Source organism: Gadus morhua, chromosome 20 (assembly GCF_902167405.1).
Source record: "Gadus morhua chromosome 20, gadMor3.0, whole genome shotgun sequence".
Classification (NCBI taxonomy): Eukaryota; Metazoa; Chordata; class Actinopteri; order Gadiformes; family Gadidae; genus Gadus; species Gadus morhua.
In genome coordinates, this window is record NC_044067.1 from 24,322,407 (window position 1) to 24,349,707 (window position 27,301).

Consider the following 27,301-nt stretch of genomic DNA (forward strand, 5'->3'; position numbering starts at 1 on the left):
TGGCCTAGTGTGAGTGCACCCAGACTGAGGTAAACGTGAGGGAATCAGAGAGGCAGATTCAACAGAATATCCTGACTGTGTTAAATATGTAAACATGTCAATATGTAATAATTGTGTAACATAAATGTGTAAATGATGAACTGACTAAAAATTGTAAGTACATTTCTAGCAAATTAACTCCAATATAAATTATATTAATTGATTTTACAACTTTCAAATATTTAATTTCTAAACCTTACATTATTATGGATTATTACACGGCTCTTCTCAATGCTGTAGACTGCTCCATTCACTTGCATGGGCCTTCCCAACGTTCAGCTGTCAATTATTTTTGTTTATGCTCCGTTCACTTGCATGGGCACTTCACAACTTCCGTATATATATATATATATATATATATATATATATATATATATATATATATATATATATATATATATATATATATATATATATATATATATATATACACACACACATTTATTACACAGCTTTTCTTAAAGGTTGTATCAGCGATGTTGGGTGACGTCACTTCTGTTGGTATTAATCCCAAACAAACAGAGCCAGCTCGCCCTAGTAAAAGTAAAAACTATCATCAACGCAGTGCAAAACCCCACAACACCCACACATTGTTTATGATTGGTCTGAATACTATTTATTTTGGTTTTGAGTGGTTGGTGGTACCATTTGTTTTCGTGTGCGATCTTGGCGCAAAGGCTGCCCACAGAGACGCGTTTTTTTGACGGCCTGCGTATGGGGGAGGCAGCTAGCGGATCGTGAGTGAAAGATCGGATGAATGTGATCATTTCTGTTTCGGCCTAGAATCGCTGATACAACCTTTAATGCTGTAGAATGCTCCATTCACTTGCATGGGCCTTCCCAACGTTCGGCAACTTTTGATCAACATTATGAATGGTCACAATTTTTTTTTTATAAAGAAACACTGAAGTTATTATTTATTTTTGGCATGTAGCTGTGTAATAAAAGGGATAATGTACAGAACGCCGGCCATTGTCATCCCTTCAGGGCGAAGCAAACTGGTTCGCCGTGTCTGGGCCAATTTCCCCGATAATGACCGGCGTTCTATACATTATCCCTTACATGTATCCAAACCTAGCTATAAAGTGTAGCCAACAGGCCAGAGTTCAACGCTAGCTTTGCCAGGCAGAATGTCATCACTGTATACATTGTAGCTAAGGGCATCAATTGGTTCCCCACTACATAGTGGTTCCCCACTCCACAGTGGGTAACCCATGAGAGGTGGGGAACCACTGCACAGTGGGGAACCACAGTGTCCTAGTAACCTTACCCTCCCTTATAGTCCTGGTAACCTTACCCTCCAAACCCTCCCTTATAGTCCTAGCAACCTTACCCTCCTGGTCCCCAGGTGGGGGTAGAAGCGGACCGTGGGGTATGCCGTGATTCCAGCTGATTGACACGTCTGTTGGTGAGCTTGACAGTCCAGCTTCCCAGAACGCACCTCCCCTTTAACCATCTGAAAGAAAATACAACCACCCCTTTAACCATCTGAAAGAAAACACAACTTCCCCTTGAACCATCTGAAAGGAAATACAACTTCCCCTTTAACCATCTGAACATACAACCTCCCCTTTAACCATCTGAAAGGATATACAACCTCCCCTTTAACCATCTGACCATACAACTTCCCTTTTAACCATCTGAATACAACCTCCACTTTAACCATCTGAACATACAACCTCCCCATAACCGTCTGAATACAACCTCCACTTTAACTAGCTGAACATATAACCTCCCCTTTAACCATCTGAAAGGAAATACAACTTCCCCTTTAACCATCTGGACATACATCCTCCCCTTTAACCTTCTGATCATACAACCTCCCCTTTAATTATCTGAAAGAAAATACAACCTCCCCTTTAACCATCTGAACATATAACCTCTCCTTTAACCAGCTGAACATACAACTGAACTATACTAGAGTTATGGGTTTAAGTTTATAGATATATTTATAGATTAAGGGTAACATGGTATCTGCAGGTTTCAGCAAGTCAAATTTAAGATTTTTTAAGACCTTTTTAATACCACCTTGAATGAAATTTAAGACCTTAAACCTGCGATGGCGGGGGGATCCCGCTGTATTACAACCCAAGCATAGCATGTGTGTCACTCAATGAGACTCATTCAAGTTTACTTTCTGTCTGTTTATTGAACATAAAGTGATACTCAGTGCTCTCTGGTTCAAAAACTGTAAGAACAAGTGCATGTTTCCGACCAAGAAGTATACAAAATAATATACAAAAATACAAAATATACAAACAAATTGAGTACATTGAGTCAAACAGCAGTGTGTTCTGTGGTTCACGAAATAACAAGTGCAGCTGCAAACCTCTAACAAAAAAAAACGAATGGACCTACTGCGCACACACACACACGTTATGAGCCTCAGTTCTGTGGCTTTAATCCCCAGTTCTGCCTCAATGCTTTTCAGCTCACTTAATTTTTCCTTGCATCTCTTCCTGAGGATGTTTGATTTCGTAATGAGCTAAGCCATCAAGGTGCCGGACTTACCCTCAGCTTGCTCGGCAAACAGGTCAGCATCTTTCTCCAGAGAGCCACATACCTCCAGGAGAGTTTTCTTTTTCTTTTTAAGCTCAGCGATGTGTTCTTCTGCAGCTTTCCTCTTCTGCCCTTGTGCAGCGCCTTGGCTCTTCCTCTTTTCCAGGTCAAGGTGTTCTCTATATTTTGACCTTGCTGATCCCACCGAGGTCAGCAGCTCCTTGGTGAGAGGGACATTGGCAACCCCCCCACAAACGGCAACGTAGTCACATACCAGTCTCTGGGCAATGACAGTGTCCTCCTTAAGGTTTACAGTCTCCACCTCCTTATTAATCAAGAAGCCTCTCTCGACCGTGGCCTGCCCATGGGATAACAGTAGGATCTTCTGACAGAAACCCCAAAAGCCCAGGGTAGGGTTGGCTGAGAAAGCCATGCAGAAACACATCAAGCCTGGTTTCTATGGGCCGGAAGGACAAAAACTGCTCACTTTTAGCCTCGACAGACATGAAGTTCCCAAACTGTTGGATAATCACATCACCTGTAATAAAACAGATGAAAGGATTATGTGAAATCTTATTTAGATAATTAATTATGATATAAGCAGATGGTCTTATGTCCAATTGTTCCTTATAATCAGGAAAGACATTAAAACTATTCTATGAACTATTCATACCAGCAGACACCTCTGGACAACTGCTTGTCTTGGAGGAATTTCTGCACTACACTTCTCATTCTTCCCTGGCACCAGTCCTGGTCGAGTACATGGCTGTGGGTTCCAGGCATGCCACCTGTCTCACAATAGGGTACCTCAGGGGGCTCTTGTCCTGGACTTTCTTTAGGATATTTGACATACCCTTCACGTAGTCCTTCCTAAACTCTAGGGCAGTGAGCTCTCCTATGCTGTTCTTTCTCTGGAGGTCCTGACAGATGGGTAATGTGTTGTAAATACAGCTGAATGGCCTAACACAGCATTCTCTCCTGCCTGGTGGATATGGAGCATCATTTGATAGAAAGTAAGTAATAAGTAATACATCTAAATTACCTTCAGGGCTGCCTCTGCACCCAAGCCTATGTCAGCTTCCTTCAAGTTGACCCAGATCTTTTGGTCAGCGACATCCAGCCTCACCAGCTGCCTTGGAGTGATGTTTTGGAGATACTCCCTCTTGACAAAACGCCTAAGCATACTCTGAAAGGGTAATAGGAATTGTTATATAGAGGGGTAGGTACCTTGATAACCACATTAACCATGATAAACATTTTTATATTAGTTATTTATAATAATCTCTTAACATCACCATAAGAAAGTATAAATAATGAGTGACCTTAATTTAGCGAAAACATAATCTTTCAGTCATTTTATGTTTTGATTAGGTACGAGTTTCATGAATCAAACTACCAAACAGCGTCTCCCATTTTTGCCTGCTCATACACGCATGCCCGCACACATACAGTATGCCCCACACACGCTCAACTTGTTTTTCTTTTTCTTCTTGATTCTTCATTATTAATTTGATTACCTGGAACAACTCCACCAAGTCCTTGCAAAGGAATGGCATGACTGGTGCGTCAGTCTGATACTTAGTCAGAAAGGGAGTGAATGTCCTTGAGATGGCCATGAAGAATTGTAGCTTAGGCAAGATGAGTGGATCTTGCTTGGCTGCTTCTGTGGTGTCAAATGAGGCTGTTCCAGGGTTTGGAACCTTCTTTGTCTGCACTGCATCCACGTATGTCACCAGTGAAGGCCATACCTTTAATATTTCATCATATATGTGCAGGGCTGGAACCAAAAAATGGCCCTGGCATTTTTGGCCATGGCAGCCCATATGATTATTTATACGACATGCGGAGGCACACAACATACCAGAGGATATATACGCATATTGTGCTGTTTCAACAATTTAAATAAAGCGCAGTAGCCTACATGGAAGAGAGTAACCGAGAGAGAGAGAGAGAGAGAGAGAGAGAGAGAGAGAGAGAGAGAGAGAGAGAGAGAGAGAGAGAGAGAGAGAGAGAGAGAGAGAGAGAGAGAGAGAGAGAGAGAGAGAGAGAGAGAGAGAGAGAGAGAGAGAGAGAGAGAGAGAGAGAGAGAGAGAGACTCCGCGCCTCTCGTAAACCTCTTCGGCCCAAAAAGGCCTGCCAGCCCACCGGGCATTGCCCACCGCTATAATATAAATAACGTTTCATTACCATTACATCTATGGCCCTTTCCACAACTGGCAGGTTTTCAATCCACCGATGCCCACAGAATGGTAGCGGGAAGACTGAGGATTTGGTGAGGGCAATGAAGTCATCCCTCCTTGCTGGTGTGTTATGAAAAAGGTAGTGCATCCCCCTCAACACCTTGGTGGAAGAGAGAGGAATGATGAGTTAACCTTCATCTCTGATGGAAAATGACTTTTACCCATCCATGCACACACTGATAGCACTGGTGGGACTTCTTCACTAAAATTGTTTAAAGGAGCAATATATTGCAGGCCCATTCCCCCTGTCATATCAGACTGTAAAACCAGCACCGCCCATTAGACCACACACAGTGACAGTGATATCTTTTTCTCACAGGGGCAACTTGAGTCAAGGAGGCAAATGAGCTGTTGCCCGGGTAACCAAAGCAACATCCTGAGCAAATCCCTAGACTGAACTTTCAATGTACATTATGTGTAAATAGCATTAAACATCTGTAATAACATTAAATCCAATTCAAGCTCTATTTATATTCTGTCTATTGTCCATGTGTGGAAATATTCCTATTTCCCTAGTGAAACTAATGAAAGATTTCTCTTAGTTATAATTATCTTACCTTCTCCAGTTGCCAAATAGAGAATCCACATTTGAATGCGTTATGTAGGGTGTGGAGGCCACAGCTACCCACATTCACCAGCTGGACACCACCATACTGCTCAGCGTGCTCTTGCTGTAGAAGCTCAAAGAATTTCCAATTTACATTGGGTCCATCCATTGAGATAGACACCATGTTCCTCAGATTCAGCTCCTCCACACACTCCTGAGAAAGAAGTTGATTATGATTATAATGACATGATTGCCAATGGTTCAGTGTAATTTAACATTCTGTCTGCACCCATCCTCAGTTAACATTAACTCTCTCCCTCTTCCATCCATCCATCCACTCCCTCTCCCTTCCCTTATGTCCCCATCTCTGTGCGTATAAATAATGTGGTAGAAATGACTAGCCTACACAGCATCAATACACACACATGTATGAACTTAACTCCTTTACTCACACACACATCGTATAAAACACACAAACATAACACTCAAAGCTGCAAGCACTTTATATTCATCATACAGGCACATTATACCTTATAATATGCTGGCTGGCTTCTTCCGACTTCACAACCTGTGGATTTTTAACCTGTTCCTCTGGATTGCGCTATGTTTGACTCTCACGTAACGAGCGCATCTCTGCCGCTCCGTTACTCGGTAACGGAGATGTTACGTCTACGGAGCGCGTCTGTGCCCACTACGGGTCACCGCGGGGTGCAGCTGCACCACTGGTTGAGAATGACCCCCGGGTAGAATGAATGAGAAGTATATGTACGGCCCCCAAGCACACGCGCACACACACACGCACACACATGTCATCATTCCCTATTTTAGGCCGACCATTATACTGAATAGGCCTGCATAATGAAATTGCCAAAATGCATATAAAGTTAACAATTAATCATTGAAAAAAATGTATATTACTTACTTTGAAGTGGTGCAGTAAACCTCGGGCTGTTGCGTGTCCCATGAATTGCGAGCCCAAGTACCGGGAATGCACTTGATCTCCGACCCAATATCGGACGTGCACGTCAAGTTGCTTGCTTTTAGTGGCGTGGTTCAACGTTTCATCAAACAAAATCAGCCTTGTTGACGCTGCAGATTAGCTCGTTTCGGATGAAAGGCTCTAGTCCGAAGCGAGTTATATACGCCGTTTTGTCCTTTCCAGCAGTAAAGGTGCTCGCGATTTGAGAGTCAGGGAACATCAAACCGAAGAGATTTCCTATCCCCTCATTCGAGTTGTAGGACTGGTGCTTGACCACTGTGTTTAGAATCCACAACACCTCCGCTTTTAGTGTTGATGTCGCACCAAATGCTACCCTCAGGTCAGTGCTAGCAGCGCGGACCGTCTGCGGCGGTGGCGCCGGGGCAGAGATGCAAAACGTAGAAATGGCTGGGGTCTGTGTGGCTCCTGGCAGAGGTTTTATGTTTTTGGCTCTGCATATGGCTGACGACAGCCTTAATCCCCATGGTGCCGAGCTTGAATGTACTTTTGCACGGAATGCATTTGGCCTGTTCTGGGTTGGCAACGGACGCTAGCCAACCTCGGAAACGGACGTCTTCCAGCCAACTGACGTTGAACTTGCATTTACCCATTGTTGCAGACTAGCTAGCAAGTGCGCAGGCATCCGTTTATATATGCAGTTAGCAAGAAAGTAGCCTCTTATCTCCCGAAAAGTCCCGCGAGAAAAATAAAAAATAAAATAGCCCTGCCCCGATTAATGTAGGACCTCCGAGTTATTTATTTAAGACCGGCATATGACATTTTTGACGAATTTAAGACTTTTTAAGGCCTTAAATTTAGAAAAATGAATTTTAAGACTTTTTAAGACTTTTAAGACCACCGCGGACACAGTTTAACGGTTATAGGTTAGTTATAGGAATAGGTAAAAGGTTAGTTATATAGTGTTACGTATTTTAGGAACACAAGCTGTATTTCCCTCACTTAACCAATAGGGGGTAGGACCAAATATATAAGCCGTAAATACTACACATAGCCACAAGGGAAAGCAGGACATTACTGAAGGCTGCAATAGATACTTTAGCCACAGAGGGCAGCATCACAGACCAGGCGAGGAAAACCGAGGATTACGTCACACCGGTTCCTCTCCAAGTCTTCCGGTCCTCGCTGAGTCCATAAAGAAGACCACCTGGCCACGAAAACTTTAGAACTCTCCCGGCAGCGATTACCATACGTGGGTTTGTGGTTAGGATCAGCTAGGAGAACACTCTCGCACGTGCTAAGGCACATCTCCAATCTCTCTTTACTTCAGAGCATCAGTTTACCATACCGAAAATACTTTATACAAATAAAGTCTCGTTAAAGCTATTCCTTTGGATTCGACCCCTCTTTCCAAGAAGTACATTGCAATTTGGTGAAGCCCTGACGTGATTGGAAAGTTCCGGACCGAGACTTGCGACCGCGGGGCCGTCGGGAGCAGTACAAGCTACTTACAGGCGCCACAAGAAAGGTAAACAGAACCTGTTGTCAATGACTAAACTCTGTATAGTTAGATTAGTAACATTAGGTGAATAGCTTGTACTGCCTTCGACTGGTTGCGGGGACGTGTAATCTCGGACTGGTTTAAATTCATACAGCCGGTTAGACGAACGGCCTAGGATACGCTAACAGATTGAAATTGAATAACGAGCTCACGAAGTAAAGGGCTGGGAGTGTGTTTTATATGGGTTTGTAGATAGACTGTATCCAATCCTGATTAGATCTAAATGTTTGTACCAACGTGGGAGACGTATTACCTGTGGTTAAGTGTTATTTATTTGGTGATAAGCTTCGAGTTCAGCCGGGCCACCATAAGGTATATTTATTACCGACCATAAACTTCCGAACTCTTACGGCGGGGCGAGGAAAGGTCAGGTTTTTAACGTTAATCTAGCTTAGTTGCATATTGAACCGGAGGCTTGGCCGGCGTTAGCCAAGGAGTTCAAATCTAATTGATTCCTCACAGCCCGGTTCATGTAACATCTAATGTGCAATTTTGGTTAGTATAAAACGCAGCCGTAGAGGTAGCACTTACGCAGTACAACCCATCTGCTATCAAGTCCCTCGCTAACCCGCCGTGGGGACAAACTTGCTGGAATCTCATACTTCTTATAGAGATCCAAAACTAGTTTGTTTCTGCAGCATTTTGGATGTACCACGTGGTGTACGATTTAAAGGGACAACGCGTCTTGGAAACGTGCGTTTCCTTTGTTCGTACCTCCACAGTCTTTGTAGTCGGAGCCCTTTTTGAAACAAACGCCATTGCTCAAGAGCAACAGGGGGCCTCGACTTAAGTGTTACATTCTCTCTCTCTCTCTCTCTCTCTCTCTCCCTCTCTCCCTCTCTCCCTCTCTCCAAGCACACACTTATTGAAGACAACAAGTGTCATTTTTGACCTGGGTGTTTTGATAAGGCAATGGTAGCCTGCACAAAGGGACCCCCGGTGTGCTCTGTCTGTCTGTCTGTCTCTAGAAATATGTTCTCTCTCCATAAAAATATTCCCTTAAAAATCCATCTGTTTCAAATAATAACAATGTTTTGGCAGTTACTTATTCAGCCAATTGTATATAATTGTCACATTTCACTAGTCAATAGCTGGAAGTATTATATTGTATATTTCATTCCAATATTTGAGGTATTCCGCACGCTCATTAAGTGCCCTCATCCTCTACGAATCAATAAATCCATAGCATTAAGTTGAAAACCATCGGTAAAGCAATAGTTTCTGACGCATAATATTTTGGCTATAGTTTTGTAACTAATAGAATTTAACATCTATGGGAGAACAATATTTATGTATACATGTGATGAATCTGTAAATCCACTTTGTTTGTACAGACATATTGCTTTTGGGCAACCAGGAAGGTTGTTCCACAGTTTCAATATGGAATATTGAAAAGTAATTAACGTTGTACAATCTTGTAACTCCCAATTCCTCGCTCTTTCTCTCTGTCTGCCTGCCTGTCTAAAGATAGGCCCTCCCTCACCCCTTAAATTCCTTCCCCATCCTTTAGTCCCTATCTCCAACCCCCCCCCCCCTCATAAAGACCCCCCCCCCCCTTCCCCAGAGAATAGAACGAACCCCCACCCTTCCCACATCACCTCTCTCTATCTCTCTCTCTATGTCGCTATTTTTAACAACAATGACTTCTATTTGTAGTTCCCCTTATCATCCAAGGATCTCATGGGGCTATCTGTGTACATATAAATTTACACAAAGCGCAGAAACAGAGTGTATTAAGAACACAAATTGCGGTTAAGTGGTAGCCTTATGCCATAAGGTAGCACCGTTTTCAGCCGGACAGATAGAACTCTGAGAAGTTTCTGTAGTCAGCTGATACGCATGTAGTTTGCACCGCAGCCATATTTGTAGTTCTTGGTAGTGAATCCAACCCCCCCAAATCCCCCCCTTCGTAGATCTCCTCGTCTCTTCCTCCCGCCTAAACCCCCTCTCGTAAATTCCCTCCCCACCCTTTTTCCCTGTCTCCCACCCCCCCCCCCCTTCCCCACAGAATAGCTTTGTCTTAAATGCCCCACTGGCGTCGTTTTGAGTACTTGTCGTTAACGATTGTTCATGGTTATGGGTGCGAGGTAAGGTCCTCCACTGTCGGTCTCTGTGAAGATCGAGCCACAAAAGAACATTAACGAGAGTTCCAATCATTATTATCTTTAACTTCTCCCATTCTTCTGAACTTTCCTGAGGCCGGCACGGTCTGTGTTCCTAAGCAATAGCTCCATTGCGGACGGTCAGAGTAAATACCATCTATCTGATGATCCGCTAATAACATCCAAGACTGCATGATTACTTTTATATTCAAGTGTGTTGATATTTTGTTATTAAAAACGATGAATTATTAATCTACGAGTCCCTCCTAACCCTTTACACTCGTAAAAGTCCCCACCACCCCCCCTCCAGGCCCAGTCTAACACCCTGTCCCCTCACTGGCCTTCCATCTCTCTCTCACTCCAACCCCGTCTTTCTCCGCGTCTCCTCCTCCACTGTCTTAATGAACCCCATCCCCACCACCAATCTTCCTCCCTCTAAACCCTCATCATAAAGACCACCCCCCAGCCTCTCCCACGACACATCTCTCTCTCTGTCGCTATTTTTTAACAACGATAACTTGTTTACATATAAATGTACACACAGCGCAGAGCCATAGTGTATTGAGAACACAAATTGCGGTTAAGTGGTAGCCTTATGTTATAAGGTACCACAATTTTCAGCCGGACAGAGAGAACTCAAAGAAGTTTCTGTAGTCGGCTGATACGTATGTAGTATGCACCACAGCCATATTTGTAGTTCTTGGTAGTGCCCCCTACTCGTTAACACGAGATTATTCCCAATTACATCTCAACATCTCCAAATGTACCACAAATATATAACTATTATGAGTCCCAACTAGACGACCCCCAGCTTTCCAAGTAGCCGATCTCTTGCATTCGTACTAAATTTGTTCTCTTTTCTCGTCAGGCCTTGGCAACCCGAGCAGTAATGGATGCCCGACATTCATCATTTTTAATCGTTAACATTACTACAAATATTCTCTTTTCTAATCAGGGAGTGGCAACACAACGATCAGTTGCCCACGATCATCATTTTACTTCTGTGCATAAAATATTAATTCTCATTTCTCTTTAGGAGGTGGCAACACAAGCAACACAAGGTGGCAACACAAGCATTATAGTTGCCAAACACTCATCTTTTTACTTCTCTGCATTGATCTTAATTCTTTCTCTCTCCAGGAAATGGCAGTATAAGAACGAATGCCAAACACACGGACAGTAATTATTTTTTTTTTTTTTCAGGTTGCTGAGCGCTTCTGTCTATTCAACATGCGTTTTGTGTAGCAAGACAGGTAGAGAACCAGGCTGGTTCAAATAGACACGGGGTTCAACTGCTAGAATAATATGTCTAATTAATAAATGGTGCACATGGTTTTAAACGGTGCCCAAGGAGGGAGTTAGCTCAACTGCGGTAGACACAATTACAATACGTTTTTTGCGAATATTAAAGGTACATGGGTTAAATTCTACTATAATCAGCTACTACATACGAATAGACTGAATAACACTGCGTGAGGTGTTCAAGGGTCAACTATTGCTTCCATTGGAGCGATTGCAATAGATATAATATCATACCACCAATATGCATGCAATATCTTGTATTCAACAATTAGGAATGCCGGATTCCAGAACCGAAAGAAGTCCTACAAAAGGACACCAACCCAGGGGTCTTGCATCAAACCAGATCCCTGTACGACAATTACACGGTGATCTTAAGATAGGAATAATTATCTAAACTCCGCATCATGAACGGTTAACCTTTAAAGTTGTCCATAGCATGCATACCGCTCGTCCACAGAAGTCCGGGGATTAACCAGGCCTGGGAATTCTTATTAGAAGAGTTTTGGGATAACCTGCCTCATAGGAGAGCAGAAGAGTCCCCCCCAATAGAGGATCCTGAGGACAAGCGGTAGAAATGCATAGTTCAACAAACCTGACGAGGTCCAAAAATACCAAAATAAGAACGATTAAAAAATATATTTCATTACAAACTATAAAAAACGTTACAGTAACAACAGAATGCCTAATATTGAAATGCAGATTTTTAATAAGATATTTTTGATAATGTTCAAATTTAAGTTTTGTATGTTTGTATTTTCCCATGTGGTCTTGTCACCCTGTTATTCTGCAGGGTCGTTCAAAATCCTTTGAGGTTAGTGGAAATCAGTTCTCACTCTGTTCCTTTGTTGTCCTGTGTTGGTTTGGGCCCGTTATCCTTGATCCCCAGAGAAGCGCAGAGACGCAAGTGATAAGGAACGGCCAACCCCATATTTATGACATCTTAAGGAATGATGACTTAGGTGACCATATGGTTAACAAAGGCTTTTGGTTTGTGGTGAGGCAGCTGTCCTCAGCAACACTTCTGAATGTGTAAGAACTCCTGGCCACTCAGCAGACCTCTCTGCGGACCCTTTAGAAAAAGAAGGGCTCCGCAGGAAGAAATCCCATCTGAGGTCTCAAATTGTTGAATAATATGCTTATTTTTAGGTCTGTTGATGCATGTTATGATGCATCTTCGTTCGTGCTTTTCTTACGAATGTGTATATAGAGATAAAAATAAAATGAAAATAAAAATATAGAATGAACACAAATGGTGGATTCATATACCATGTGTAAATGTCCTCTTGTGTGTGCCAGAGCCGCCAAAATAATGGAGGTTACTCGACTGTTACATACACGAGGGGATATTGAAAGCATACCACATATAAAACTAAGATAATTAGAAAATGGTTCGTTATAATTAACTTTCAATAACTTTGCTTTATCCAATAACTTCTGAATTTTTATTTTAGGTTCAGGTTTTGTTTTGTTTTAGAATATCACCCTATATTTAATGCCCAGATGTGCATATAGTGTAGGACAATCGGGTAGTATAATAAAGGTAGCTGTTGGAACCAGATACGGTTACAAAGAAGTGATATTGAACATACAAATTTTAACTTTCTAATTTCCCTTTTTTCATCTTTTTAGGTTTATAAGATAGGAAAGGGATTAGCAATACATCTGCTCGCCAGGGACAACATAGGCTCAATTTAGATTCAGCAGTAGAGGGTTAACCTTTCAATTTTTTTTTTTTTTTGAAAGGTGCGCATGGCTGAAGCAATGCGCAAGGAGGGATGTAGTGTGAATATTAAATCAAGGTTGAAGGTTGAAATCAGCTCAGAATAAGGAATGGGACACTCAAAACAAAAATTTAAAATCCGCACAAGCACTAAATAGATCAATTATAATACAAACATGTTTGAAACGCATACAATTTTCAGGTCCTATGTTTCCAGAAGCAAGGTGAGTACAGTGTATCACTCTGACACAGCTAACTTTGTACCTAATGCTTACGGTTAGATTCATGCTTACACTTACATTTCTAGGGTCCCATAATGGACTTCCATTAGAACAATTAAAAATAGAATTATAGGAAATGTTTTTGAACAACTAACTGCTGTACATGAGTTTGTATTTCTACAATAGAAACAAAAGTTCCAGAACCAGATGCAGACACACCCGGAGCCGATAAACTGCCTCCGCCGAGCAAGGAGCAGTCACATGAGGAGATCAAATAACGGCAGGAGTTGAATTGGTTCTGTTTTGCTTGTCCACCATATAAAAATTATGTATATATATATTGTTTAGATAAATTACATGTATCATAATCAGCAACACTTCGTTCAGTTTAACAGATAAAGTTAAAAGGAATATGTATATATATGGAGATGTTATTGACAGAGCAAGGAGGGATAAATGCGATAGGCACAACGTGTTGTAGGCCAACTTTATCCCCAATAACACAGCTCTGGATGGGTTGCTGGCATAATTACAATCCCTCAGGTTAGAATTGGCAGAGAACTCCGGCATTAATGACCCTTTCACAGGTTGGATGGAGAATATGTTTGGGAGGTGGAAAAGCATGATCCAGTAAGTGCCCGTCGCGGGAATAAATGCAGAGACCGTGTTAATTGTCACCGGCTGCCGTTGTATTCCCTGCGCACGAGGGCTACTGCATCTGCTGATCCCCACAGCAGTGGGCGCTACAGAAGCGCCAAGTACCATTCAGGCTTACATGGGGATCAGATATGATCCGATGAAAGTGAATGATACATCACCTGAGGGGCCCGACCATATCCAGCTGTAACATGTAGAATAGTCAACACCTATACTATTCTAGTAGAAGCGCCTGTATATAAGATAATCAATATCCCGGATTTACTTGAATAACACATTTCCAACAACCATACCAGGCTGTTTGTTATTGTATAGTGTTGCGAATGCAACCCGTTATTTCTGAATCGCTGCATTGATAATGGTACTGTTGATCTTCCTTGAGACGATTGTTTTACAGGCCACCTGTTGCTGACACGACGACGGAGAACCTGTGAGGAGGCTCCCATGGTGTAGGAGTAACCTCTCTGAGATGAGCCCTTGACAAGGAGGGACGAGTCTTGGGTTCATGAATTACAGACCCGACGGCGACAGAAAAAACAATGAACTCCCCAAATCCATGCCCAAACCACCCACAGGAACCGGCACACCAATACACGAAGATCACTTGAACTCCCCAAATCCATGCCCAAACCACCCACATGAACCGGCGCACCAATACACGAAGATCACCTGAACCTCCCAAATCCATTTTAGTTTATCAATCAGTTTGAAATTTTAAAATTGTGTTATGGCCACCAATTTTTACGTTACTTTTGCACCTGTTGAATATTTTATGACCTTGTAGCACATGACCAAAAGTATTAGCTCAGGATTTCTATTGATAGTTTTGTTTGCTGTTTGGCCATGTGATTGTATGATAACAAGATTCATGTTCATGTTGTATTGTTAAATAATGACCTGTATTTTCAACAAGACCCACAACGTGAATGCCGTCTCAGTATTATGGGGACGCGTAGTGGTTTTTCCCCTCTCTTCAAGAGGTCTTTCCGCGACGGTTGATGGTGTTGATGATAGATTCTACTTTGACTATGTTTTCGGTGTGGTAAATGGTGTTTATGATCTAAAATATTTTTGTATGGTCATCTAAGATGACCAAGGAGGGACTGTTACGTATTTTAGGAACACAAGCTGTATTTCCCTCACTTAACCAATAGGGGGTAGGACCAAATATATAAGCCGTAAATACTACACATAGCCACAAGGGAAAGCAGGACATTACTGAAGGCTGCAATAGATACTTTAGCCACAGAGGGCAGCATCACAGACCAGGCGAGAAAAACCGAGGATTACGTCACACCGGTTCCTCTCCAAGTCTTCCGGTCCTCGCTGAGTCCATAAAGAAGACCACCTGGCCACGAAAACTTTAGAACTCTCCCGGCAGCGATTACCATACGTGGGTTTGTGGTTAGGATCAGCTAGGAGAACACTCTCGCACGTGCTAAGGCACATCTCCAATCTCTCTTTACTTCAGAGCATCAGTTTACCATACCGAAAATACTTTATACAAATAAAGTCTCGTTAAAGCTATTCCTTTGGATTCGACCCCTCTTTCCAAGAAGTACATTGCAATTGTTACATTTATGTTAGTGTTATTTATTAAGTTTATAGATATATTTATAGGTAAAGGGTCGGTTTATTTATAGTTATAGGTCAAGAGTAACTTATAATTATAGTTAAAGTGTAAGTATAGATATAGGTTTAAGAGTTAGTTCTAGTTAAAGATTAAGGGTTATTATAGATGTTATATAGGTGGGTTCGTTATAATCCTAGGTTACGGGTTAGTTATAGGTTAAGGGTTAGAAATAATTATATATTAATATCGATAGAGGTTATGGGTAAGTTTTAGTAATAGTTTAGGGGTTAGTATAGTTGTAGTTATAGGTTATGGATTAGTTATAGTTATAAGTTAAGGGTTATAGGTTAAGGGTTCTCTCACCCTTGCCAGGACTTCAAACTCGGGAGCGAAGTGTTGGCAGGGTCCACACCAGGGGGCGTAGAAGTCCAAGACCCAGTGGTCTGGACCCAGCAGGACCAAGTCTCTGAAGGACTCTGGAGACAGGTCCACCGAGACCCTGGGAAGAGCACTACACGGACAGACAGGGAGACAGATAGACAGGGAGACAAAGAATTAAATAGCTGTTCAAATCTACTAGCTACATCTAGCAGATAATTAACAATCCAACTCACTAGAATACTGAATTACACTATATAAGTGACATATACATATATACATTATATGTTTATTATATATGTGTATATATATTCATCATTCAATGATACACATCACATATGTATTAATTTAGTTATATACATTTCTTACCTCAGTGTCCACATCCTCAGGGACTGAGCATCTCTGTTCCATCCGCTGTAAGTCCTAGACAGACACACAGACACACACACACACAGACACACAGACAGCCACAAAGACAGGCAGACATGTTTTATTCTCTAGAATTGAGGTGATCTCTTCAACACTGTGACCGATATGGAGCCATACATGTATGTGTCTGCGGGGCTGGGTTGGCTTGGGTACAGGCGTATCTCAGGGTACGCCCTCACGCCCTGGCTCCGGCAGAATGACTGGTGCTTCTGACAGTCCATGGAGCCCACCATCACCTGGCCTGCTACCAGCTGGAGAGACAGACGGGTTAGACACCATCACCTGGCCTGCCACCAGCTGGAGAGACAGATGGGTTAGACACCATCAGCTGGCCTGCTACCGGCTGGAGAGACAGGTTAGACACCATCACCTGGCCTGCTACCAGCTAGAGAGACAGGTTAGACACCAGCTTGGGAGACACACGGGTTAGACACCATCCCCTGGCCTGTCACCAGCTGGAGAGACAGACGGGTTAGACACAAGCTAGACAGACGGGTCAGAGACCAGCTAGAGAGACACACAGGTTAGACGCCAGCTAGAGAAACACAGAGGTAAGGCCGTGTTCACATCTAGCATTTTTTTTAAATCTGCCAGCGCTTGTTTTACATTATATTCCTATGGAGCAGAGCGTATCTGGAAAAGTCACGGCGGTTTTTTAAACGCCTCTCCCAGCGTTTTTTTCTGCCATACAGAGCATTTAAAAAGTTCAACTTTCAGGAAGAAAGCGGCCGACGTCAGATGTCTTTTGGGCAACTGACCAAACACAAGCGGAACATTGACACTTCGTCACGAAGGAAACTCTCAAAACAAAAAACAATGGCAGACAAATCACTCGGGAAAGTGCCATTGGAGCGATTAATAGTTTTAATTACAGAACATGTCGAGATCTACAACATGTCTAATGGGCTCTAGCCTGGATACATAGTAGGCGAGTAACGTCAAGTCTAGAATGGGTTCATTGCTAGGCGATAGAAAAAACGCTCTCGGTGCTTTTAGGGCAAAAAAACGCTGCCAGCTTTTCTTTTTGTTTAAAAAACAGTCGGCTCAACTTTTCCCTATTACAAAAAACGCTAGATGTGAACACGGCCTTAGACACCAGCTAGAGAGACAGGTAAGATACAAGCTGAAGAGACAAACAGGTTAGATATAAAGAGAGACAGGTTAGATACAAGCTAGAGAGACAGACATGTGGACCCACGGCCGGATGAAGCAGCCAGCCATTGGGGCCCTCAGTTTGACCCTCCTAGAGGTTACAGACTAGACAGTCAAGTTACAGACCAGACAGACAGGTTACAGACCAGACAGAGAGGTTACAGACCAGACAGACAGACAGGTTGCAGATCAGCTAGAGAGAGACGGTTTAGACACTAGCAAGAGCGAGACAAGTTAAAGACCAGCTAGAGAGAGAGAGAGACAGGTAAGACACCAGCTAGAGAAAGACAGGTAAGACACCAGTGAGAGAAAGAGAGGAAGACATACAAACACACAGGTAAGACACCAGCGAGAGAGAGAGAGACAGGTTAGACACCAGTGAGACACTGGTTGGACACCAGCGAGAGAGAGCCACAGGTAAGACACCAGTTAGACAGACAGGTTCGACACCAGCGAGAGAGAGACAGGTTGGACACAAGCGAGAGAGAGACAGGTTAGGCCCCAGCGAGAAAGCAACAGGTTCGACATGTACCCTGGCCATCCGTCTCCATTCTGGCAGCAGGGCTTGACAGGGGCCGCACCAGGGGGCATAGAAATCGACAGCCCAGATCTCTCCTCCAGCACGACCTAGACACACACACACACACACACACACACACACACACACACACACACACCAATTCAAGACTAATTAAACTTTTCCACCCAGAGCTGACATTTTGATGGAGAACATCCTGGGTGTAGCGTTGTTGACAGAGCAGCCAGTATTTAAATTGAACATGTTTCCTTAACCTCTAAAGACATTTCATGGTCGTTGTATGATTCAGTATAGTCAATGTGTGACAAACAGTCCCCTGAACAAGCAGCTTGGCTTGGGTTACCTTTAACTCTCCTCTGAAAGCTTTCAGGGTCCAGAACCGACACCGATGGACTGGCAAGATCCTGGAGCAGAACAACACATCATCGAAACAACATCAGAGCATCCACACATATCATAATAAGAGGGTATGTGCACATTTTTCGAGTACAAATTTAAAGACTTTTAAGACCTTTTCAAGACATCTAAATGGAAACACTAAGACTATACCACTCACAAAAGATAAATACGACAACTTAAAACTGTTTTATGTAATAGGTTTTTACAAACTTTAAGAAGAATGCACACATTTGGTGAACAACAGGGTGCATTAATGTCAACTGTTACATGCAAACATGTAAAGTGCTTTGCAGGGTATCTGCAGGTTTCAGCAAGTCAAATTTAAGACTTTTTAATACCACATTGAATGAAATTTAAGACCTAAAACACGCGATGGTGGGGGTTGGCAACAGACGCGAGGCAACTTCGGAATCGGACGTCTTCGAGCCAACTGTCCTTAAATTTGCACCTACCCATTGTCGCAGACTATCCAGCAAGCATGCAGATAATCGTTTATATATGCAGCTAGCAAGAAAGAAGCCTCTCTACATGTCCTTCCTGAAAAGTCCCACGAGAAAAATAAATAAAAAACAGTCCTGCCCCGACAAATTAAGACCTTGCGTTACAGTATTTAAGACCAGCATATGACATTTGTAACGAATTTAAGACTTTTTAAGGCCTTAAATTTAGAAACATGAATTTAAGACTTTTTAAGGACGTGCGGACACCCTGGTGCTTCGATAGACCGAGTCTTGTGTTTTAGGCCTGCAGTTGCCATTATAGCAGCAAGGAGAAGACTGAGTTACTGGAGCAAGCACCGTGAATGTGTTTCAAAACAAAGGAATAAACGGCACCAGCTGAAAAACCACAGCCGGTATTATTTTAGAAATTAAAACTGCATAAGATGAGCCCTAATGTAGAGGGCGAACCTAATCTCCCCCTGCACCTCAAAATGATACCTCAAAGTACATAAATAAAATAAACTGCACTGGAGGTAGACGCATTGATAGATGCAATAATAGTAGTACTAGTAGCAGGTGTACTTGGCTGAGCACTGGGTGATAGTGTTGTAACATTTGAATAGGTAAACTGCAATGAAGCGCTTGTGTTTCTCACTTTTCGCGTGGGAATCTAGGGCTGTTTGATCAATTGACCAGTTTTCTTCAACCAACCCTTATATTTACCATCCTCCATTAAACATTTTCCCATAATGCAGGGCTCCAGGCTAACTGTTTGCATTGGTTGCACTAGTGCGCCTAACTTTTTTATTTAGGTGCACCAGCACAAAAGTTAGGTGCGCCCACATTTTTTTTAGTGTCACCTTTAACGCCACAAGTTAATGTTTTTATCGCTTTCCATGTACATTCATATATTGGGTAAATTATTTTAAACAAGAATAAGGTCTAGGTAAATGTAAAAGTCTTTATTTGAAGCTTATTATATATAAAAATAAAAACAATTGTGTTGTGTGTTTAAAGTGCTACACTGAGCTGAATTTGAACTAACTAAAACATTTTAAGCAAAATAAATTAATATTTCCCAATAAGAAGTGCTACTGTTTAAAGTGCTTCACTAAACCTTAGACCTTACACGTCATTGCTCAAAGTCTTTTTGACACACTCTTTTGAAAGTTCAGGGCAAATATAATTGCATGACAACAAGCCAAACACCGCATAACACCATATTATGGGGTCAGAACAGTGTCGTTAATAATGAATGCAAAGAGAAGGATTCACAAATGTATTTTGTGATTTATATATAAATTACTCTCTTCTCACAAATACATTTCAATGCACACACAAATGGATATCGGTTGAATACCTCCCTTTCGAAAATTCCAGACATTCCAGACAATTTAAGACTTTTTTAGCCTAACCATCAGGGGCCCGGTGGAGCTTAACCATCAGGGGCCTCAAGGAGCATAACCATCAGGGGCCCTGTGGAGCCTAACTATCAGGGGCCTCAAGGAGCCCCGTGGAGCCTAACCATCAGGGGCCCTGTGGAGCCTAACTATCAGGGGCCTCGCGGAGCCTAACCATCAAGGAGCCTAACCATCAGGGGCCCTGTGGAGCCTAGCCATCAGGGGCCCTGTGGAGCCTAACCATCAGGGGCCCTGTGGAGCCTAACCATCCGGGGCCCCGTGGAACCTAACCATCAGGGGCCCCGTGGAGCCTAACCATCAGGGGCCCTGTAGAGCCTAACCATCAGGGGCCCTGTGGAGCCTAACCATCAGGGGCCCTGTGGAGCCTAACCATCAGGGGCCTCTAGGAGCCTAACCATCAGGGGCCTCTAGGAGCCTAACCATCAAGGGCTCCATAGCCTACAGGAAAGGGAGGACTGCTGACTGGCCTTGGAAGACTCTCCCAATGGTGCAAGTTCACATCCTACTCCTCTATGACTTCTTGCCCACCATCCCGCTGAAAACCTTTCAACAAATTGCAGTGGCCAATCACTGCATGGGGAGGGAATGTGAGGTCATGTCCAATAGGAGACCCCAGCTTGCTGGATTAAAACATTGTGGAGAGTATAGCATCCTAAATGCATTTATCTCAAATAGACTGAATAAGGATGGACAAATATGAACATTATTCTGCACAGGAAGGATTTCTCTATATATATTCTTTTTTTTAGTGTTGTTTCCATACTGCTTCAGTCCATTTTTGAACAATATAAGGCCATGGCTATGTTTGGAAATCAGGCCAGACTAGCCAAGTCCAGACTGGCAGAGCCCCATCTCTCCGTCAAGCTGATTTCAGGCATCTTGCAAAAAGAAAAGAAAAAAGAGAAAGAAAAGGAAAAGCTGCATTTCCATCCACTGGGTTGGAGTGAATAAACTAAGCTCTATAAAGCCTTGTGTGGTCAGAAGGAGGTCAAACTGTTTGTGTGGTCACGTGGATATGATCGGTTAAAGCATTAGAGGTTCAACCAGCACGCTCAAGGATTTATATTGAGGTTATTACATTCATAAATCAACACCATTTATCATATCGGCGCGTATCAGCAAACATATTCAGCACTATGATATATCCGTGATAGGCCAATATCGGCCAGCCGATATACTGGTCGACTAAATCATATTTACGCAGGGAAACTTTTTTCTGGTTTCCTTGCAGAAACTCAATCTGCGCTCTCGCCCCTTGGAACATTAAAGGGTAAGACACTTCTTTGATTCTACTACACAAAAGGGTTAGACTCTACTTCTGCTACAGTAAAGGGTTAGACTCTACTTTGACTCTGCTACAGTAAAGGGTTAGACTACTTTAACTGTACTACACAAAAGGGTTAGACTTTACTTTGACTCTACTACAGCAAAGGGTTAGACTCTGATTTGACTCTACTACACAAAAGGGCTAGACTCTACTTGGACTCGAAAACACAAAAGAGCTAGACTCTACTTTGACTTGCCGTCTCTTACCCTTCTACCATGAGCGTAAAATCATAGCGTCACTCATGCTTCCTTTTTTGCTTTCCTTGTTTTTACCATGGCTAATTTGTTTTTAATCTTAAAATCTTAAAAGATTCAAGTTTTTAATCTTAAAACTTAAAACTTGAATCAAACCATTAAAATAAACTATGAACTACAATTAACAGTATTCTGACACCCGCTAACGGAAACATGAACAAATGCCAGCAGTCCAGGCTAGCCTTTCCAAACCTTAAGGCAGTGGTTCTCAATTATTTTCTGTCATTCCCCACCTAGGAGACAGAAATTTTTTCGCTCCCCCCTGAATTGAAATACTATTGAGAACCTGCTAATATTTAATTATTTATCTGTACAAAACCACTGTATGAGTTGCTGGCACCAGCATTCTGCATACAATCACCTTATTATCAAAATAGATTAATACAATTAGCTGAGATAACATCTGCAACAACTTAAAACAATTTCCAAGTTCAGTTTATTAACTAAATTTGTAACATTTAAACAAGACTGCTAAGTCTGTGTGAATATCAAAACAGAGAAACAAGACCAAATGATTCACTGGGGTTTGCATTTAATTCAAAATATATATATATATATATATATTTTACATTGGTCACTTGTCATTAGCTTATTCCCTTTCAAAAATATATATGACTTATAAACATTTATTTTTTGTGTGAAACATCTGCAACAATATTTAACATTAACATATAACATTTGCATACACTTTCCCTGAACATAACACAAGACAATAAAAAAGCCTTGAACCCTGAAACATTTTAAACTGGCAGCTACATCAGTTTGAGTATTTTTTATATAGCACAATTAACCTACACAATTCTTTCAAACTTATTTCCTTATTTGTCTGTTTTATATGAACATATTCAACTAATAATACACAATATATAGACAATAATACAATTTGCTCTGTCTATTTTAGTGGCTGCAGTGAGCTCTTTTTGCGCTGCACATCCTTTCAAATCTGGGCTTCAAAGTTTATACTGCTACTCTTAAAGGAGACATATTATACCACCAGGTGAGAGTGTGATTAGCCTTACAAGCCGTTTCGAAAATCTGCCCCATATGACATTACTAGTGGGTGTGTCCACGTCAGTGGCGGCTGGTGGTTTTTAAAGTGAGGGAGGAAGGACTGCGCGCTTGGTTGCCATTGGCCTGCTTGCACTGTTGGTGTATGGTGGCATAAGAATGTGAGACTCAAGTTGTTTCAGGGTGTTTTGGTGAACTACAAAATAGCAGGGAGGGAGTTATGTGAACAAAATGTATACAAAGCCACCAGTGGCATCACTGTAATTTGAGAAGGAAAGGATGCAAAGCATATTAGTCAAATCAGGCCTACTATTGATTTGTAAAAGTAAATCAAAAAATCTGGGCCTATCATTGGGCCTATTTTTGCCCTCACTGACTGAAGTTATTTAGCTATGTTTATTTTCAGTTACAATTGCTTGTAATGCTACCAGTAAGTCATGCGTACCTAGCAAACCATGTAGGACTCACAACACTGACGTTGCCATTACTTCTGGTGACCTTGATTTTGGGAAGTGGTTTACCTCTTTCTTTGGTCGCTAAATTAGCACTGTAACTGAATGAATGGAATGTTTTTTGTAATAAGACGTTAACAATGTCCTCCGTTTCCAATGTTTCCATTGTGCATTTAGGATCTCGCTATCGCAGATTTCACTTGCTCTGCGTCTCTCAGACTGAACACCGCGGCAATGCAGACCGGGTTTGCTATCGACAGCGTTGCCAGATTGGGCAGATTTCCCGCCCAATGATGATCTTTCCAGCCTAACATGGTTAAAAGTAGCCCAATTGGGTGGGAAATCGGACCAATCTGGCAACACTGCTCAACATCCAGGGATCCTGCTTATTGGTTCATAGCGCAGACGGATAGATTTTTGCGCGAATCAGACCCCTTAAGGTCCCACCCACTCAGAGGAGGATTTCCTCCTCTCTCCCATTGAAACCCATGTTATCCACCGGCCGCCAGGGAAAATGAATGGGAGTGAACGGTGGCAAAGGGAGGACGTTCCTCCCTGAAGTAATTGTCAATAGGCGATAGGGGGTGCTAATGTCCCTTTACCCAGGGAAACAAACTTTATATATTCAAAGGCAATAAAGTAGTCATATCTAAGGGCATTAATTCATTACAATAGTCTGGGCAATCTACATTTTTTATTCTCAACAATGTTAGGGAGGATCTTCCTCCCTCTCCTCAATGGAGAAACCTCCACTGGTCCACCTAGATCTGTGCTGGATAGATGAGCAACGTTTACTTCAGTCCGCTGGATAGGCTGGTAGACTACAATTTCCGACTGGCGTTTCCACCGCCAAAAGTTGGGCAAGGTCCCGAAACAAACGCGCTGAGCCTACATATTTTTCGACACTCCTCCGTTTGGTTACCAAGCCGTCTGAGAGGGTGGCGAAAACGTGGAGCCACACACACCGTTATTCTGAAATCACTTTAAAAATATCCTGTTTGGTATGACCAGTCACTGATATCTTTGCAACACAAACAGCGAACAACAACAACAATGTTATGTAAATAGTTGTGAAATAATGTTCTTGTTGGCTTTTAATTGTTTGTTACTCTGACCGTTCTGTTTGGTATTGTGGAAAGGATGTTAGTGAATGATTCAGAGCATGATGCATTTTAAATGCCTTCATTTTTCTTAAAACAATTGTAGCTGAAAATAAAAATAGCCAAATTACAACCAATAGCTTCAGTCATTGAGGGCAAAAATAGGCCCTATGGTAGGCCCAGATTTTTTTATTTAGTTTTACAAATCAAGAGTAGGCCTGAATTGACTAATTTGCTTTGCATCCTTTCCTTCTGCCCTTGTAGTCAAATACATGCTGCCCACCAGCTTTCGAAGTACAATGCTGCCACTGGTGGATTTGCATAAATTGTATTCACATAATTATCCCTCCCTGCTATTTTGTAGTTCACCAAAACACCCTGAAACAACTTGAGTCCCACATACTTATGCCACCATACACCACTAACAGTGCAAGCAGGCCAATGGCAACCAAGCGGACAGTCCTTCCTCCCTCACTTTAAAAACCACCAGCTGCACTGGTGTAGTGGGCTATGCGTGTTGCAGTGTTCAGTGTGTCATGTTTATGTATATATTGTAAAATGCATACCTGGATGAATTCAAGTATCCCATCAGCGGAGTGCTGTCCCTCATACTCGTGGAGGGACGAGCGGTTGAATATGACGGTGGTGGGGTATGCTTGGATCTTGTACTGACACAAAATAAATAAACATGGAATACGTTAGTAATGTGATGGGGAAATAGAAATGGTACAGTCTGAGTGTTATATAGATTTACCATAGAACAGAGGTGTTGGTGAATGGTACAGTGCAATATAGATTTACCATAGAACAGAGGTGGTGGTGAATGGTACAGTCCAAAGTCCCAAACCTCATCTGTCCCGCCAGCTGAATGGAAGCCTTCCTCAGCTCTGGCAGTAAGGCGCGGCAGGGAGGGCACCACTGAAAACACCAGGATTTAAGAAATAAACACACACACACACACACACACACACACACACACACACACACACACACACACACTGACTCAAACATAGACCTACTGTTCTTGTTAAGAGCGCGTGTAAAGCCTAGTTCAGTGTCAACGAAAATAACTGGTTTAAAAACGTTGCAGTGAAAGTTACAGCAGTGGGAACTGGTTAGTTGAGACTAGTCAGTTGCAGCGGTGTGAACTGGTTAATCACAACTGGTTAGTTGCAGCGGTATAAAATGGTTAGTTGAGACTGGTCTAACTCTAGTCTCAGCACCCTGTCTCGCCCTCCTGGTCTAACACTGTCTCCCCTGCCTGGTGTAACACAAGTCTCAGCACCCTGTCTCCCCTCCTGGTCTAACACTAGTCTCACCACCCTGTCTCCCCCTCCTGGTCCAACACTAGTTTCAGCAACCTGTCTCCCCCTCCTGGTCTAACACTAGTCTCAGCACCCTGTCTCCCCCTCCTGGTCTAACGCTAGTCTCAGCACCCTGTTTCCCCCTCCTGGTCAGTCCCCTCAACAGTCATCAATTGGAAGCAGATTGGTCTCTTGTGCATTCCTTGGTAACAGAAGGAGAAGTAGTTTCCCACCGGAGTGAAGAAGTCCACCAGCCAGGGCTCCTTCCTGTCCGAGGGGAAGTTGTCCGGCAGCAGTGTAGTCACATGGGCGCTGACACTCTCCCTGGCAAAGCCCACGATGTTGTACAGCACGTTCTTCCCTGGGAGGACATTAGACACACCGTTACTCTCTATAGAGGACATTAAACACACAGCTGTAACTCTCTATAGAGGACATTGGACAAACGGTTACTCTCTATAGAGGATATTAAATACACAGCTGTTCCTCTCTATAGAGGCCATTAAACACACAGCTGTTACTCTCTAAAGAGGACATTGGACAGTGGACACACAGCTGTTACTCTCTATAGAGGACATTAGACACAGCTGTGAACAGCACTGCCCCCTAAGAGTAAACAGCCCTGCCCCCTAAGAGTGAATAGCCCTGACCCCTTTATGAGTGATCAGCCCTGACCCCTTTATGAATGACCAGCCCTTCCCCTTAGTGAGTGAACAGCCCTGCCCCCTAGTGAGTGAACAGTCCTGCCCTCGGAGTGGCATTGACTGGACATCTCCACTTGTGATGTCACCATGTCACAGGGGTTTGGAAAGGCTTGTAACGGCTGATCAAACTCACACCTGGTGGTCAATTAGGGCAATGCCGGGACTCATATCTACTTGATTGTTCAATCACATGCCAAAACGTGTGTTAAACAATATGCATATCATTATGAAACAAGATTTGGCCTTTAAATAGTTTTTTCCTTTTATTATGGAAAAAGAAAAAGGGGGGGGGTCGTCAAATAAGGTTGTTTTAGATTTGGGTCAATGCAGTTTTGGTTATTACAGTATTGATAATATTGATTGTGATAATAGTATTGAGAGTACTGTTTTTAATAAAATTGATAGTAAACATAATATTGAAAGTTATGATAGTAATAATAGTATTGATAGTACTGTTTTTATTCAGCGCCTCTTGTTCAAATCTCATGCAAGCTGTTTTGCATTTTGAAATGTTGAACCGTTCTTTCTTAAAAGATTTCTTTGGCACAGTTCAACACACACCTGCTCCAGTCATAATTCATGACAAACCCAGAAAACAGTCAGCATCCTTCAAATAACTAGTGATATATGTGGATAGTGTCTTCTCCTGGTCTCATTTGCAACAAAGTCCAACAGAGAATTTATTTTTTGAGAAGACCTAGATCCTTTGGAGCCAGTAAGGACATCTTACATCAATTCTTTACATACAGGGGGGGGGCAGCTTGGTTCTGTGGCCTCTCTGTCCAGTTAAAAAACAGGATAGACTTCTGAGCATTTGCTCAAAGCTGTTGGGCCACACAATAGAGGTTCAGTTCTTTGACAGTTGCACTAAACACATCCTCAGGATGGCAGACAAGATTGCTTCAGACCCCTCTCATGTCTTAAATAAGGAGCATCAGCTCCTGCCGTCCGGAAGACGATTTAGAGTGCCTAGCTGCAGGAGAAACAAATACAAACT

General features: G+C 42.5%; 1 protein-coding gene across 2 annotated transcripts in view; it reads right to left on the reverse strand.

The window, feature by feature from the left end:
* The window catches only part of dnajc10 (DnaJ (Hsp40) homolog, subfamily C, member 10), an 86,502-nt gene that overhangs the window by 6,770 nt on the left and 52,431 nt on the right, over window positions 1-27,301 (reverse strand). The window contains exons 15-23 of one of the 2 annotated variants that reach the window (XM_030342689.1): window positions 25,834-25,961; window positions 25,098-25,214; window positions 24,863-24,964; window positions 18,239-18,299; window positions 17,890-17,984; window positions 16,323-16,456; window positions 16,146-16,199; window positions 15,762-15,909; window positions 1,373-1,495 (exon numbers count right to left, since the gene is read on the reverse strand). In XM_030342689.1, coding sequence (XP_030198549.1) covers window positions 1,373-1,495; window positions 15,762-15,909; window positions 16,146-16,199; window positions 16,323-16,456; window positions 17,890-17,984; window positions 18,239-18,299; window positions 24,863-24,964; window positions 25,098-25,214; window positions 25,834-25,961 — 962 coding nt within the window. The other variant, XM_030342690.1, reaches the window with a different exon arrangement.